Below are 15,673 nucleotides of genomic sequence, written 5' to 3'. Positions count from 1 at the left end.
ATATTCTACTATATATTCCGTATACAGGTAGTTCTCAACTATTTGTGTAGTGAAGTTAGAGTGCCACTGACAAAAGTGATTTATGACAAAATTCTCCCACTTACGACTGTTGCAGCCCCCCCCCCCCCCCCAGTTACATGATCAAAATTCGGGCACTGGGAACCAGCTTGTATTTACGATGGTTGCAGCATCTGATGGTTCTGGGATTGTCCTCCTCAACCAGGCAAAATCAATGCATGAAGCCAGATTCGTTTATCAGTGAAGTGAACCACGATTCACTTACCAGCTATGAATTTCTGAATAACAATGGCAAAAACATTCGTAAAATGGGGCACTGCTCACTTAACAACTTCTTTGCTTAGCAACAGAAATGTTGAGCTGAACTGAGATCGTAAGTCAAGAACTACCTGTATATATTCCATTATACTTAGTGGAAACTTATTCTGCTTCCCCAATGATCAGTGCATATGGATTTGGGCTATGAAGAATACAGGTAGTCTCGACTTACAATCACAACTTGACCAGTGATCCTGAAATTGATCCCTCTTTGATCCACGTGACACCAACTAAGAATCTCTCTTAGATTCTCAAAATATAATCCAGCATAAAACCCTGGCGGCTGTTTTTTACCTCTCCATTTTTTCATGGCACTTTTCAAAAGCGGAGTTATATCACTGTAATCCCAGATTGTCCACTTCGGCTCTAGAAGTAAATCTTCCGGATTCTCATATGTTTCCTTAGCCTGGTACCTGGCAAGACAGAATAACAGAATAACAGAGTTGGAAGGGATATTGTAGGTCTTTTAGTCCAAACCCCCTCACACACACACACACACACACACACACACACAAGTAGGAGGCCCTACACTGTTTCTGACAGATGGCACTCCGGTCTCTTCTTGAAAGCTTCCAGTGATGAAGCTCCCACAATGTCCGAAGGAAAGCTGTTGCAGTGGTTCATTCTCCTCAGTCAGCAAATTTCTCCTTATTTCTAGGTTGAATCTCTCCTCGATTGGCTAGCGACAGGATCCATTCTGGGTTGGTCACCAGACATTTCCTCTTCTGAGCTTTCGGACTCGTGTTGGATGATTTGTTGCCCTCTCCCCTCTTTGGAAGAGCTCTATAGCTCCCGCTGCCTCAAGAAAGTTCAAAACGTTCTTAAAGATCCATCTCATCCTGGAGACCCTTTTTTGAACTATTGCCATCTGGCAAATGGTACAATAGAACAAGGATGAATAGGCTGAACAACACCTTCTATCCCAGATTAGGAACTATGTTGAACTCTAATGTATAGTGCAATACTAATGCAGTATCAGGGGTTTTCAATTCAATTGTGTAGAATGTGAAGATGTGTGTTTTTGTATCAATATTATTATTATAAACTTTTACTCATTAAACATGAAACTCAGTCAACTGAATCAAGTCAATGGTTTTTGTGATGCATTATTATTGTTGTTTTCTTCATGTGTTGTACACTAAAGATGGCATTTAATTTCATTGTACGAGGTTCAGTGAAAATAAATTTAAACTTAAAGGTAATGCAATGAAAGGTCAGTTAACATCTGTCACAGTGTCCCTGTAATCACAGTTTGGGTGCTTGGAAACTGGCATGTATTTATGATTACATTACTTGGAATAGCTTACATCCTACAATGATACCTTGAAAACGATCAAACATCTGTCTCTTCTTGGGAAGGACTCAATAGGTGGATAAACATTCAAATTTCAATCTAAACATCTGGCTGACTGTGAAACCAACCATAATAATTGATCATATCAAATGTTGCTAATTATACTGTTGTCTAATGTTAAGTCCTCGGGCTGACGACCTGGGCGGAGTCGAACTCGCTCGGGCTTCACTGATTGGTTCCAGCACGCCTGGAGACAGGCCTGTTGAGTGTAGCCCTCGGATTGGCCGATCGCCGGTTCTACAAATGACTGTCAGACAGCCTCTGTTGTTTGTTCGTAGTTTTACGTTAGCTTGTTAATAAAGGTTTGACTGCAACTTGGCATCTGGCGTTATCTTGGCTTGCGATAAAGCATTGGTGACGAGAATGGCGGGATTTTCGACCACACGTTTGTTTGCTGAGTACAGCCCTGACCGTGAGTCATGGGATGCTTTTTTGGAGTGGTTTGAATGTTTCCTGCAAGCGCAAGATTTGACCGAACTGTCCCCTGACAGGAAACGGGGAATTTTTCTAAATTCCTGTGGGCCTGAAATGTTTGCAATCGCCCGCGCATTGGTCGCACCAACCCCAGTCCATACTGTTGCCTGGGATGTTTTATTGGACAAGTTAAAAGGGCATTAAGCCCCCGCTCCCTCCCGTTATGCCCGGCGTCATGCTTTCCGATATTGCGTGCAGCAGGAGAACCAATTCATAAACCATTATGTTGCTTTCCTCCGGGCATCGGCGGTGAATTGTGAGTTTGCAAACTTGGAGGAGGCCCTATTGGAGCAATTTATTTATGGCATTAGGGATGTGCGGTTGCAGAGGCGTTTGCTTTCCCGATCGGAACTGACTCTTTCCCTAGCCATGGATGAAGCACGGGTCTCTGAGATGGCTGAATACACGACTTCTGTCCTGCAGAATTTTCAGCAGGGTTATGTGCTGTCTGCCCAGCCACCCTCGGTTCACCACCAGACCGGGGAGAACGGCCTTGGCTCTGAGGCTACCTCTGGGGTTAGCCACCTCAAGGCAGCGGCCTGACCTCCTCAACTTCAAACTGGGGGGGGGGGGGAAATTGCCTCAGCTGTGGCAGCAAACATCTCTGCTCACAGTGTAAGTTTAAGGCTGCTACTTGCCGCCATTGCAGCAAAAAGGGGCACTTGGCCGCTATATGTAGAGCTCCTTTGCCCTGTTCCACCCCGCCCATTAACCAGCCCGTGGGCTGCCGCCAAGATAGCATTTGCTCGGCCCGCATAGATAGTGACTGTCTTTTTGACAATGCGTGTGGTTTTGATGAGTGGTCTGTGAGCTCCGCGTCTGTTGCGCGGCAGGCCCGTTCAAAGATCTACCTCGTGGTTCGGATCGAGGGACGTGAATGTGAGATGGAAGTGGACACAGACTCCACAAAGACTATCGTGTCGTGGCAGACCCTACAGAAGATTCTACCCTCTGTTCGTCGGGACCAGCTCACTTCCTGCCCTTGCAGCGTCCGTGACTACCAGGGCAATGCTGTCCCTATCCTAGGCTATGGACAATTTACTGTTCAATATGGAATCTTCGAGGGTCAACTGCCCTTGATTGTTGTGGCCCCGCCATTGACTTCACTTTTGGGGATGGATTGGTTCAAGGTCCTACTTGGTTTACTATTGAGGGAATTCATACTATGCGTCAGTGGGATCCATTCTCCTCACTGATGGATGAGTTTGCCAATGTTTTCGACGACTCTCTGGGCTCCTACACAGGTACTCCTATTTCCCTCAGCCTCGATCCCCAGGTGGCGCCTATTTGCCTCCAGTTGAGGCATGTTCCATTGGCACTCCGAGGGAGGGTGGATGCAGAGCTGGATCGATTAGTTTCCCAGGGTATTTTGCAGCCGGTTGACCATGTTCCCTGGGAAACCCCTATTGTCACGCCCATTAAGGTGGATGGCCCAGTCCGGATTTGTGGGGATGTCAAGTCAACTTTGAATAAAGCCTTAAAGGCCCATCCTTACCCTATCCCTGTGGTGCAGCATGTGTTGCACTCGTTGGAACAGGGAAAGGTTTTCGCTAAGCTTGATTTGGCGCAAGCTTACCAACAGCTGCCAGTTGACGATGCCACTGCGGCTGCGCAGACCATTGTTACTCATTGTGGGGCATTTAAATGTAAGCGCCTCCAGTTTGGAGTCCGCGTGGCCCCCGGTTTGTTCCAGAGTCTCATGGAGTGGGTGCTCCATGGGATCAATGGTGTCATCCTGTATTTCGACGTTCTCGTCGCAGCAGCAGACAGCTCTGAGCTTGCCTGCAAGTTGCGCCAGGTTTTCCTACGGTTCCGACAGGCTGGTCTGAAGCTTAAAAAATCAAAGTATCGCCTTGGAGTGCCATTAGTTGAGTTCCTTGACTTCTTGATTGATAGCCGGGGTATACATCCGACCTCCTCCAAGGTCAACGCTATTTTGGCGGCTCCTGTTCCCACCTCTACAGCTGAGCTGCAGGCATTCCTGGGGTTGCTAAATTTTTATTCTGTATATTTGCCCCATAAGGCCACTGTAGCAGAACCCTTGCACCGGCTGTTGGATAGCTCGGCCCCATGGATCTGGACAGACCGCGAATCCAAGGCATTCACGGCTGTGAAGAATTTACTGACCTCTTCTGCTGTGTTGGTGCAGTACAGCGAACAGCTTCCTTTGGTATTCGCCTGTGACGCTTCACCCTTTGGGGTGGGGGCGGTGTTGAGCCACATTTTGCCTAACGGTCTTGAGGCTCCCATTGCGTTTTACTCCCACAGCCTGTTGAGGACAGAGCATAATTATAGCCAACTCGATAAGGAGGCCTTGGCTGCCATTGCGGGAATTAAACATTTCCATTACTATCTTTATGGCCGGCCGTTCCATCTGGTGACCGACCATAAGCCCTTGCTGGGTTTGTTGGTGGGGGATCGTCCTACCCCGCCAGTTTTGTTCCCGCGCATGTTGCGATGGACGGAATTTTTAGGGTCCTATAATTACTCCCTGTTTTATAGGACAGGTAAACCCATCGGGCATGCGGATGCCCTCAGATGTTGCCCATTACCCATTTTGGTTGCAGACCCCGCTCCTGTTTTCATTGTTTTCCTAGTAGACAACGGCGAGTTACCCATCCGCCGTTGACATTGCCTGTTATTCTAAGAAGGATGCTCTATTGTTTAAGGTGCTGGATTGGGTCCAGTGGGGGTGACCTCAGGGGCCGAAGGGGCTGGCCTTTTCCCCTTTCCTCTGTCGCCGCACGGAGCTTTCAGAGCTCCAAGGGTGTTGGTTATGGGGGACCAGGGTTGTGGTGCCAGCGGAACTGCAGGCCACTGTTTTCGCCCGCCTCCACGATGGCCATCCAGGCATAGTGCGGATGAAGGCACGTGGCTGCGCCTATGCCTGGTGGCCTAATATGGACACTGACATTACCTCCTGGGTTCAGCGTTGCCGTCCTTGCCAACAGAGCCGGCTGGTTCCCCCCGCTGTTCCAGTTCAGGACTGGGAAATGCCACGCCCATGGTCTAGGCTCCACCTTGATTTTGCGGGGCCGTTGGAGGGACAGATGTATCTTTTCGTGGTGGTGGATGCATTGTCTAAATGGATAGATGTTTGCCCCATGACATCCCTCACCTCAGATGCTACCATCAGGGTGCTGGGCAAGCTATTCGCGATGCATGGGCTGCCGGATACTATTGTATCTGACAACGGCCCGCAGTTTACATCTGCTATCTTCCAGACATACTTAGCCTCCCTGGGAATTAGGCAAGTTTTTGTGGCTCCTTACCACCCAGCAGGGAGCAGTTTAGCAGAGCGAGCGGTGCGCTCGGTGAAGGACGCATTACGATGCCTTGGTCCTGGCAGCTGGCACACTCACCTCGCTACATTTTTGCTAGCGCAACATACTACCCCATGCCAAAGCACGGGCAAGAGCCTGGCGGAGATTTTAATGGGTTGCCGGCTCTGCACCTCATTGGACAGACTCCATCCTGAGTATTCTGATATTGGGCCGCCACAGCAGTCCCCTGTCTGTAGGGTATTCCAGGTGGGGGATCGGGTTTTCGCACAGAATTTTGCGGGAGACTCTAAGTGACTGCCGGGTTGGGTAATTGCTGTCACTGGACCCTGTTCTTATAGGGTATGCCTTGACAATGGCAGACAATGGCAGCATCATATAAATCAATTACGACGGCGGGTTTCTGACGACCTTCTCGATTTCCAGCCCCGAGGGAACTCCAACTTGTCCTCTGATGACGCCTACCGGCCGTACTCTCCACCATCTGCAGCTTCACCTCCTCTACAACCCGACTCGCTCATGGTGGCTCCCGTACCTGCAGTGGGTTGCCCTGCTCCAGAGGCGGAGTCTTTCATGGGCGTTCCTTGCTCACCAAAGGACTGTGACGCTCCTTCTCCTCCACCAGTATTATCCCCTGAACTGCGCAGGTTGGGGCGGATCTGCCTTCGGCCCACCTACCTGTCTGAATACGTGTCCGTGATCTGGCGGGAAGGAGTGTTAAGTCCTCGGGCTGATGACCTGGGCGGAGTCCAACTCGCTCGGGCTTCACTGATTGATTCCAGCGCGCCAGGAGACAGGCGCGTTGAGTGTAGCCCTTGGATTGGCCAACCGCCGGTTCTACAAATGACTGTCAGACAGCCTCTGTTGTTTGTAGTTTTACATTAGCTTGTTAATAAAGGTTTGACTGCAACTTGGCGTCTGGTGTTAATTTGGCTTGCGATAAAGCACTAAGGTTGTCTTAGGAACTATCTAAAAAGCCCTGATAATAAATTATGTAACCTTTACATTACAATACTGCTAAATACAAACAGAACTTTCCAAAATAGGAAAACTGCTGGAGAAGCTGCTGATCTTTGACACTATAATGAAAAGGGTAGATTTACTCACTTCTTCAAGACGCTTCCAATGTCCTGAAAAATAAAGAGACAAAGCATTGAAAGGAACCATTCCCTACCCATAAAATTAAATTCTTAAATTCACAAAATAAATGAGTGGACAATCAGACACTAACAAAGCTACTTCCATTTTTTCAATGAAAAAAAATCCCATTGCTCTTTTCCCGCCAGCTGTTCAACCTCTTTTGGAGAGGTATTGTTTTTACTTTTTTGCCTAAGAAAAATTATACCCTGGTTGAATTCAACACAATTACAATATTGGAAAAACAAAATAGTGCATCAATAGGATTTAAAAAATCCCCTGCATTTATGCTACCAGAATCAAGGCACTTTTGGAAATCCAAGTGGTTATAAAACTTTGTAGAAGGTCATCAGTGTTGGGTTTCTCCTGGCCCTGGAGATTAAGGGGAGGGGGAGACCCTACAGAGAACCCCCACCACCACATCCCTTTTTGTGAAGAATACAGACAGTGACCATTACTTTCAATTCTTGCTTCTCGCATGTACTGCTTTTTCTGTATTACATTATTTGTCCCTAACATTAGCCATTACAGGTAGTCATTGGCTAAATAGTTCATTTAGTGACAGTTACTTTCCATAGAAAGAGTCAAAAAGAGTACTAAATGAGGAATTGAAAAAAAGATTTTGAACTTGGTCGAGTGCAGCCAGAATCCTGCGTGGAGACATGGATAGATATATCAATCTCCACAAGAGAAGAATGGATGGAAAAAGTGATGGAGGTAGAAAAAATGACAAAATTGAGTCCTGCAATTAGATATGACCCATTGTTTCTACTTGGAAGCAGCTTCTAAACTTTGTGTTCGAGATGAACTCTTGATGCTTGATTTTGCTTATTAGACTAATCTGTTTTTGTACACATGGCTAATAATGACTAAATGTGCAAAAATAAAAATTTGAGGCTGTAATTTTATTTTGTGTTTTACTGTGCAGAAAAAAAGTTCAGAGACACTTTTTTCTTTTTTTGTCCTACACTTTTTTCCTATTCTTATTCTTATCCTTATTCATTTCCCTGTTTTCTTTATTTTCATTTGTACTTTTCACTATTATAATTTCGACTAAATTTATGAAAAAAGAAAAAAAAGGAAAGAGTCAAAAAGAGTACTCTGTGGATGGCACTACAGCCATCTCCCAATACTTGAATGGCTGTCATAGAGAAAAGTGCATCGATTTAGTCTCCGTAGCACCCAAGGGCAGAACAAGAGGCACTGGGTGGAAGCTCATCCCAAGGAGATCCAATCTAAAATAAGGAAGAATTTCCCAACAGTGAGAAGTATTTATCAGTGGAACAGCTTCCCTCACTGAGCTTTGGGTGCTCCATCACTGGAGAATTCCAATAACAGTTTGGACAACCATGTTTTCGGGATGGTATAAGGACTCCTGCCTTGGGCAAAGGATTGGACTAGAAGACCTCCAACGTCCCTTCCAGCCCTAGGATTCTATGATCTCAACGTCCTGCCTGACCTGTAAGAGTTTGCTGGCTGGTTGCTGAAGCTTCTCTTCTATCTCCTGGATGAGATGGTCAAGAGAGCAGAGTTCCTCCATGTGCCTGGCCAAACCCTCCTCCTTTCTTGCCATAATCTCCTTCTCTGTTTCTTCCATTCTAGTCAATAGAAGCTTCTTCTGTCCTACTAACCAGAGTTGTAGCTCTCTGAATTCAGCCACTACATTTTCTTTCCCTTCTTTGATGAGGTCCTAGAACAAGAAAGAGGAAAAGGCAAACTTTTATTTTAATTATTTTACTTAATTATTTTTATTTTTATTATTATAATAATGAAATGGATTCCTTGAAGAATCCAGGTGGGAGAATTTTCTAAGGAGAAAAAAAACCCTTTTGATATGAAAAAGCGCAGGGAGAAAAAGTTTCTAAAAAGAAAAAAAAAAGGCTCCAGTTTAAATGATCTCTCATGAAACTTTTCTCGGCAATCAGGGATTTTTAAAAAGGGGACAGAAAAATGTTTCACTTCACAATGTTTTCCACAAGATGAAATATGGTTTGCCTTAATTTATTAAGCAAGCATAAAACACAACTCATGGGACAGGTGCACTTAACCCAAATGTGACTCAGCCAATGGGGACATCTAAATCCCCAGGTTAAGAACAAGTTCTCTGCCCTAACACCGTCTTTATCTTGAATTTCCTTTAAGTCAGAACTTGTACTAAAACATAGGCTGCCTATTATTAAAGGTGGTGGATGGGGTTCTCCTTCCTATTGGCTCAGAAGATCCTCTCCCTTGGATCAATACTTACAAGCATCTCCTGCACTTTTTTCTCTGTGTCTCTTTTGTATGTAGCTATTTTTTCTTTCTGCTCCTTCTGAGCCTTCAGGCAATCCTCCACCTTCATCTGAAGAGAAAATACAAGTTTTGAGTTTATTTTCCATAAAGAATTACATCGGACGGAAGACACAGTTAGAGGATACAGTATATTCAATCCTCATAAATACATGACAGTTGGCAAACGTCCAAATTTTGATCATGGGACCACGGAATGCCTGCAATGATCATAAGGGTGAAAAATATCTCACTTTTTATTATTTATCTATTGTTAAGTAAGTCACACAGCTGTTAAACGAATCTGACTTCCCCATTGACTTTGCTGATCGGAAGGTGGCAAAGGATGATGAGGTCCAAATTTTGATCATGAGACAAACGGAATGCTGCAATAAGTGTAAAAAATATGTCACTTTTTTCATTGATGTTATAACTTCGAACAGTCACTAAACAAATGGTTCTATGTCGAGGACTACCTGCAAGGGCATTAAAGGGAGCAGCTTGAGTCTCCTGGTTGCACTCATCCCAGAAGCATCACTGAGAAATGAAAGTTTGGGCTGATCCAGCAGGAATGTTTTTCGGGGCCTCTACTAAGATTTTGAAAGACTCCATGACAATTTTGCTCTAGAGCAAATGTGGAAAGGGAGCCTATTTCTCCCTACAGGCAATTTCCGTTGTTAAGCAAGATGGGGACATTGCAACCATCATAAATCGATGCCGTTTGCCAATCGTCACAATTTTGATCAGTTACCATAGAGATGCTACAATGGTCGTAAGTGTGAAAATTTGTCATGTCACTTTTTTCAATGGAGGTAACTTTGAACAGTCAGGAAACAAATGGTTGTAAGTCGAGGAGTATTGTAAATCTAAAGCTATTGTTAAAGGAATGGCTGAGGCAGAAAGTGGCAGATGAGTGTAATAAGACCAGTAAGGAATGGGGGGAAACTGCTGCCTAGGAACAAGAAAGTTCCAAGTAAAAAGGACTCCATTAGAAGAATGCTAAGGCACATGGAGGACAACTTTGGTAACTTCTACCTTATAATAATAATAAAACACACAGCACTTTTGATAAGACAGCTTCTTAGATAAATATGCAGTGTATGAGGAAAGAGGGTAAAATACGCCAGGACAAGAAATCAAAAGAAACACCTGGCAAGGAACCAATGATTAATTCTTATGGGGTCTTTGCTCCTTTAGCTGCTGAGACTCTTTTGTTGAAATACTCCAAGAAAAGTCCCTTGAAAGGCCTCTCCGGTCTGATTCTGATTGGCATCTGCGCCAGGCTAAACCCAGTTTGCCGACAACAGGGGAAGCAGGTAAAGTGATCTCAGGATGGCCAGGAAGATCAAGGATCTGGACGCCCCTTCGCAGCGATTCCTCCTGGCTGACTCCTACCTGGTATTTCTGGAAAGCCTCCTCCGCAGGGATCACCCAGTGGCCCTTGTGCTCTTTGGATCGGTCGCAGACCACGCAGATGAGGGTCTGGTGGTCGTTACAAAAGAGCTTGAGGGGCTCCCGGTGCTTCGGGCAGAAGCTCCCTCCTTCTTCGCCCCAAGTCCCTCCACATCGCTTGGCCACTTCCACCACCCGCGCCAGCTGCCTGTTGGAGAGGAGGCTGCGGGGCGCGAAGGTCTGTCTGCACTGGGGGCAGGAAGCCTCCGATTCCGACGTCCCCCAACTGCGGGTCAGGCAGTCCCGGCAGAAGTTGTGGCAGCACTCCGGGATGAGCACGGGGTCCTGGAAAAAGTCCAGGCAAATGGAACAAGTGGCTTCTTCCACCAAATCCTGCAAGGACCCTTCGGTCGCCATGGCCGCCTCCCTCGGCCGGGATAAAGAAAGAGAAAGTTCGCTTTTTTTCCTCTAAATCAGGTGAGGTGACCGTCTTTGGACTCTGCCCAGTTGGGAAACCGAGATGATTTGTTGTTCCTGTTGCGGTCAGCTTCGCTGGCTTCTTAAAGCAAAAAGGGAGTGTTTTGAAAAGAAGAAATTGGAAATTAGCCAAGAGCCACGGGACGGATCCCCGATCAATTCTTATTGGCCCAATAGCGCCGTTAAAGGCAGAATTGTTTTTAAAAAACTGGAGAGAAGCAAGGATCCATGAGATGGGATTCCCATCAATTACAATTGATCCCAGTGGGGGCAGGATCTATACATTTGTATAAAGCAGTGGTTCTCAACCACAAGGGAAGGGGGGCACTTTGATTTTTAATGGGTGCAATTTGAACCTTGTTTAAACCAAGTTAATGGCTTCCTCTGTGTGAGGGGAGTTCACTTTTGGAGTAAAGTAAGAATTATATGTGGGGTGGGGGGCATCAGGACTTTAGAGATTCTTAAGTGGGGCATGGCCAAAAAAAAAGGTTGGGAACCACTGGTATAAAGTGTATTCTTATGTAAAGTATAAGAAATAAGGGGCATGCATAAGCAAAGCAGCGTGTTGTCCCCAATTTTGGTCTGAGCCTGGGGCCGAATCCAATGGACGCCAGACATGATATGCAGGTTTTCTGATTGCTTTTTATTGGAGCACTCCAAGAAAAAAAGGGTTCCTGGTCAAAAGGCCAAGAGCCAAGAACAAAGGATTAGGAAAGCTTTATACATTTTCACTAAAGGAGAAGGTGGGACAAGGTGAGATAACAAGAAATATCATCGAATAAACGTTTTAGTAATAATTCTACAATTTGTTCTCTTGGTCTCTAGCTGTCCCTATTCCTAAGCCTTGGCTAATGAATGCCCCAGGAGTTACCTAATACACATTTCATTTGCTCAACTTTTAGCTGAGGTCTGCAAGTTGTCTTAACTATCTGTAATTGCTACAAGCTTTAAACATGCAAATTCCCTGTTGATAAGCATTCTTTGTTCTTCCAGAAAGACCCTCACAATTAGTCTTCCTGATTTACTCTCAAGTGTGTGCCATGACCTTGCTTTAGAAGCCAGCCCATCAAGTGTGCCTAACTTACGTTTATACTTATACCTGTTATCTTTTACATGTTTGACAAACTAAATAAATAAAATAAATAAAACCACATACTGACTTAACCTAAGCTCTTAACAACGTTACTAAGAGCTGGCAGGGAACCTCAGGAGAGGGGAGGAAGAAAAGCTGAGGAGCCATAATGGAAAGGTAACATTGGTTCTCAGGTGTGAGCAAATGCTACGACTTCAGTCTGGAGGGAGGAATGCCATTTCAGATTCCTCATCAAACCAATAAGACTGTGGCAATGATTGATGAAAAGATGATATTGATGGCAATGGGAGAGTGTCCTGCACTAATTCAAGGCTAATGAAGAACAACGTAAGCGTTTCGTATGGTTTCACCAAATCTTTATGCTGAATATCTGTGTCTTGAATTACTGACTACTTCCCATCCCATCCTATTATGCAAAGATAAATACAGCTCGACAAGCGGGTTTATTTAGCAGATAAAATATGAAATCTATGCAGTATAAATAAAAGTTTGCCCTTTTCCTACGAGAATAACAGTCAGTTCCTATGTTCTTTCTTTGGTTTGATGGCCCATCACAGCTTGTCTAAATGCCTCTGGATCAGGGGTGTCAAACTCAAGGTCCGTGCTTACATCTGGACCGCCGGGCCGCCCTGGAAACAACGGTCTGCCCCGTAATGCCTCCGCCAGCAAAAATGGAGCTCGGGAGGGCCACGTATGGCCCTCCCAGGCTCTATTTTCAGTCGCAACCACCGCCTGCAACCCTTTGCCAGTGAAAACGGACCCTCCTTGCCTCAGTTGTTAAGTGAATCACTGCAGTTGACATGTTAGTATCCCAGTTCTTAAGTGAATCTGGCTTCCCCATGGGCTTTGCTTGTCAGAAGGTCGCATCATCTTGGGACACTACAACCGTCATAAAGATGAACCTAGTTGTCAAGCGCCTGAATTCTGATCAGGTGATCGTGGGTCGCTGCAAAGGTCATAACTGTGAAAAACGGTCATAAGCCACTTTTTCAAGTTCCTTTGCAAAACTTTGAACGGTCACTAAATGAACTCTTGTGAGTCGAAGACTATCTGTATACATGGAGTAGGTCACTGATCACCCGCCTGCCTTCACAGTTCAGAGATGCTCGATCTTTTTGGGTTTCTCGTTCAGGACCAGAGGAGGGTACTCAGGGGGCCTGAGGTGTAGTAACCCTCTCCCAAGTTCCCAAAGAACCAGATGCCAACCTCTGGGCCATATTCAACCTCCTCATTATTCCTCATCACAGATCTTTTACAGGTAAGGGTAAAGGTTCCCCTCACACATACATGCTAGTCGTTCCTGACTCTACGGGGCCGGCACGACTAAACGCAGAAGGCGCATGGAACGCTGTTACCTTCCCACCAAAGGTGGTCCCTATTTTTCTACTTGCATTTTTACTTGGTTTTGAACTGCTAGATTGGCAGAAGCTGGGACAAGTAACAGGAGCTCATTCCATTACACGGTGCTAGGGATTCAAACTGCCAAACTGTCGACTTTTCTGATCGACAAGCTCAACGACTTAGCCATTGAGCCACCGTGGCCCTGTGAGTAATCGATACCAAACCCCTGTTCAGGAAACAGAAATGTCCTTCAGAAGGCTGAGAGTAGATCATGTTTGACTGTTTTAGGACGAGGTGACGTTTGTGTGGTTTTTCCCAGGGGTGGCTGGTATTTTGAGACTTTCTCCTTCATGTGAAATTTGTAAAGAGCTTGTCAACTTTTCTGATCGACAAGCTCAGCATCTAAGCCACTGAACCACCGCATCCCTTTTACAGATCTTTTAGCCACCCCAAAACTCTTTTCCTATGCTGACATCCCAGACATGTCTCCCACTTGCAAAACCTTCCTGTCCCAGGATGTAGAAACAGGGATTGAATAGCTCAGAGTTCCTGGGAATATCCTGAATCTCTCCTCCCACTTTCACACTTCTGCTGTCTTTAGAGAGCGCTAGCTAAGCATTCACTGTGTCAGGATCCAGAGTTACCATATTTTTTGGAGTATAGATGCACCGGAGTAAAAGACACACCAAGATTTTGAAGAGGCAAATTAAAATAAAATTTTGGCACTCTGCAAACCTCCCCAAAACAGCCCGTTTCTTGCGAAAACGGGCCAGGTTTTTTTTCAAAAAAGGGGCATGAATAGCATTTAGGAGGCTTGTAGAGTGCTCCTGGGGGCTGGGGGGGATTTCTGCCCTCCCCAGCCCCTAGGAACACTCTATAAGCCTCCCAAAGGCTCTGCCATGCCATTTTAGTGAAGGGGACAGGGTTTTGGGAGGCAAAAAAATGCTGTATTCAGCGTATAAGATGCACCCAGATTTTCAGCCTCTTTTGAGGGAAAAGGGTACGTCTTATACTCTGAAAAATATAGTATGTTTTCTTTGGGGCGAAGAAAGGGAAAAAGAATGTAAAGGGCGAAGGATAGGATGCTTGAAGTTGGAAGTCTTGGGCAATGTCGCCCAGCCTGGCATCACTTTTGGAGGTTTGGCACTACAACTACCCGAATTCCAAGCAAGTGTGGCCAGTTCTGAGCATTGTAGTTTAAACAGGTCTGGATGCTGTCACATCAGGAAAGAATGTAGAGTTAGAAGGGACCTTGGAGGTCTACTAGTCCAACCCCTCCCCTGCTCAAGCAGGAAACCCTATACCAAGGGTGTCAAACTCGCGGCATCACGTCGTCACGTGACGTATCACAACTTTCCCTTCACTAAACCGGGGGTGGGGGTGGCCATCACATGACTCATCCAGCCTGCGGGCTGCGTGTTTGGCACCCCTACCCTCTACGATTTCAGACAAATGGTTGTCCATTCTCTTCTTTAAAACCTCCTGTGTTAGAGCCATCATGGCCAAACAAATCCAGTCAGGGTTTTGCTGGCTTTAAAAAGGCTTTGTCGGACCTGCCACAACTTAATAGAAACAATTCTTGGTTCCATCTGTTCAGAAAGGTATATAGTTTTATTAGAGATCAAATGTACTGCAGTAGTGCAAAGCCAGAATTGAGAATCACGCGCCCAAATCTCCTAGGTTCAACTTTTTCCTCCCTTAACTGTTTCTCATTCAGGCAAGATGTTTTCATAATGGTCAGTCCAGCTTTGGCATGTGACTGCCTCCTTCTTCCAGCTATGTGATCTTGAGGGAGCATCTCCAGGAGATACAGCCATTACTTTCATCTCCCCAAGAATTGCCCCCTTCATTCCCTCTCTCCACAGTTCATGGCAGTCTGTCATTGGGTAACAGGGAAGTACAAGCAAGCATAAGATGGCAGCTGACAGGGTTAGTTAGAATGGTTTGTTAATACAGATCAGTTTGCCATCTACATCCTGGGTAAAAATCTGTGAAATAGACAAGGGACTTGTACAACAAAAATCCTAATAAATACCACTTATTTAATGACAACATCCAGCACTAAGAGTTCCAGGAATTTGAACAAAGAGGATTTTTCTTACTCATGGATTCAGGAGGGGGAAAAAAGTGACTAACGTTTTTGCTCCTTGATTATGATTTCTATATGCTTTCATTCTGGTTTTTGAGGAAGTGGAAAGAAATTGCAGTGCAAAACAAAGCAAGATATGAGGACTAGCTTCTCCTCTCTCTCTCTCTTCTCTGTTTCTCTCTCTCCCTCTCTCTCTGTCACACACACACACACACACACACACACACAGACACCCATCGATCCATCCATCAATACTGGCCCGCATATTTGGATTTCTTGTGTGCACACACAGAGATGTACATTTTATTTTAATGTTTTAAGCTACCCAGAGTCACTCTGCAGCAAGACAAGCAGCAAACAAATTAAATTTACTTAAATAAATGGGTTCTCCATAGCATTTTATTTATGTCTTTTAGCTTTGTATAGAGACA

The 15,673-nt window shown here is 45.4% G+C and overlaps 1 protein-coding gene across 1 annotated transcript in view; it reads right to left on the bottom strand.

The window, feature by feature from the left end:
• Nucleotides 1-10,659, bottom strand: part of LOC309402118 (uncharacterized protein) — a gene marked incomplete at its 5' end in the record, with an annotated part of 34,564 nt that extends 23,905 nt beyond the window's left edge. Inside the window, 5 exons of the mRNA XM_081971707.1 lie at nt 631-749; nt 6,553-6,575; nt 8,042-8,272; nt 8,828-8,923; nt 10,246-10,659. Of these exons, the coding sequence (XP_081827833.1) occupies nt 631-749; nt 6,553-6,575; nt 8,042-8,272; nt 8,828-8,923; nt 10,246-10,659 (883 nt within the window). The remainder of the gene's footprint in view (nt 1-630; nt 750-6,552; nt 6,576-8,041; nt 8,273-8,827; nt 8,924-10,245) is intronic.
• Between the last annotated feature and the right edge of the window lie 5,014 nt (nt 10,660-15,673).

The sequence above is a fragment of the Natrix helvetica genome, assembly GCF_964273705.1.
Source record: "Natrix helvetica genome assembly, chromosome: 1".
Lineage (NCBI taxonomy): Eukaryota > Metazoa > Chordata > Lepidosauria > Squamata > Natricidae > Natrix > Natrix helvetica.
This window is presented reverse-complemented; position numbering and strand designations above follow the sequence as displayed.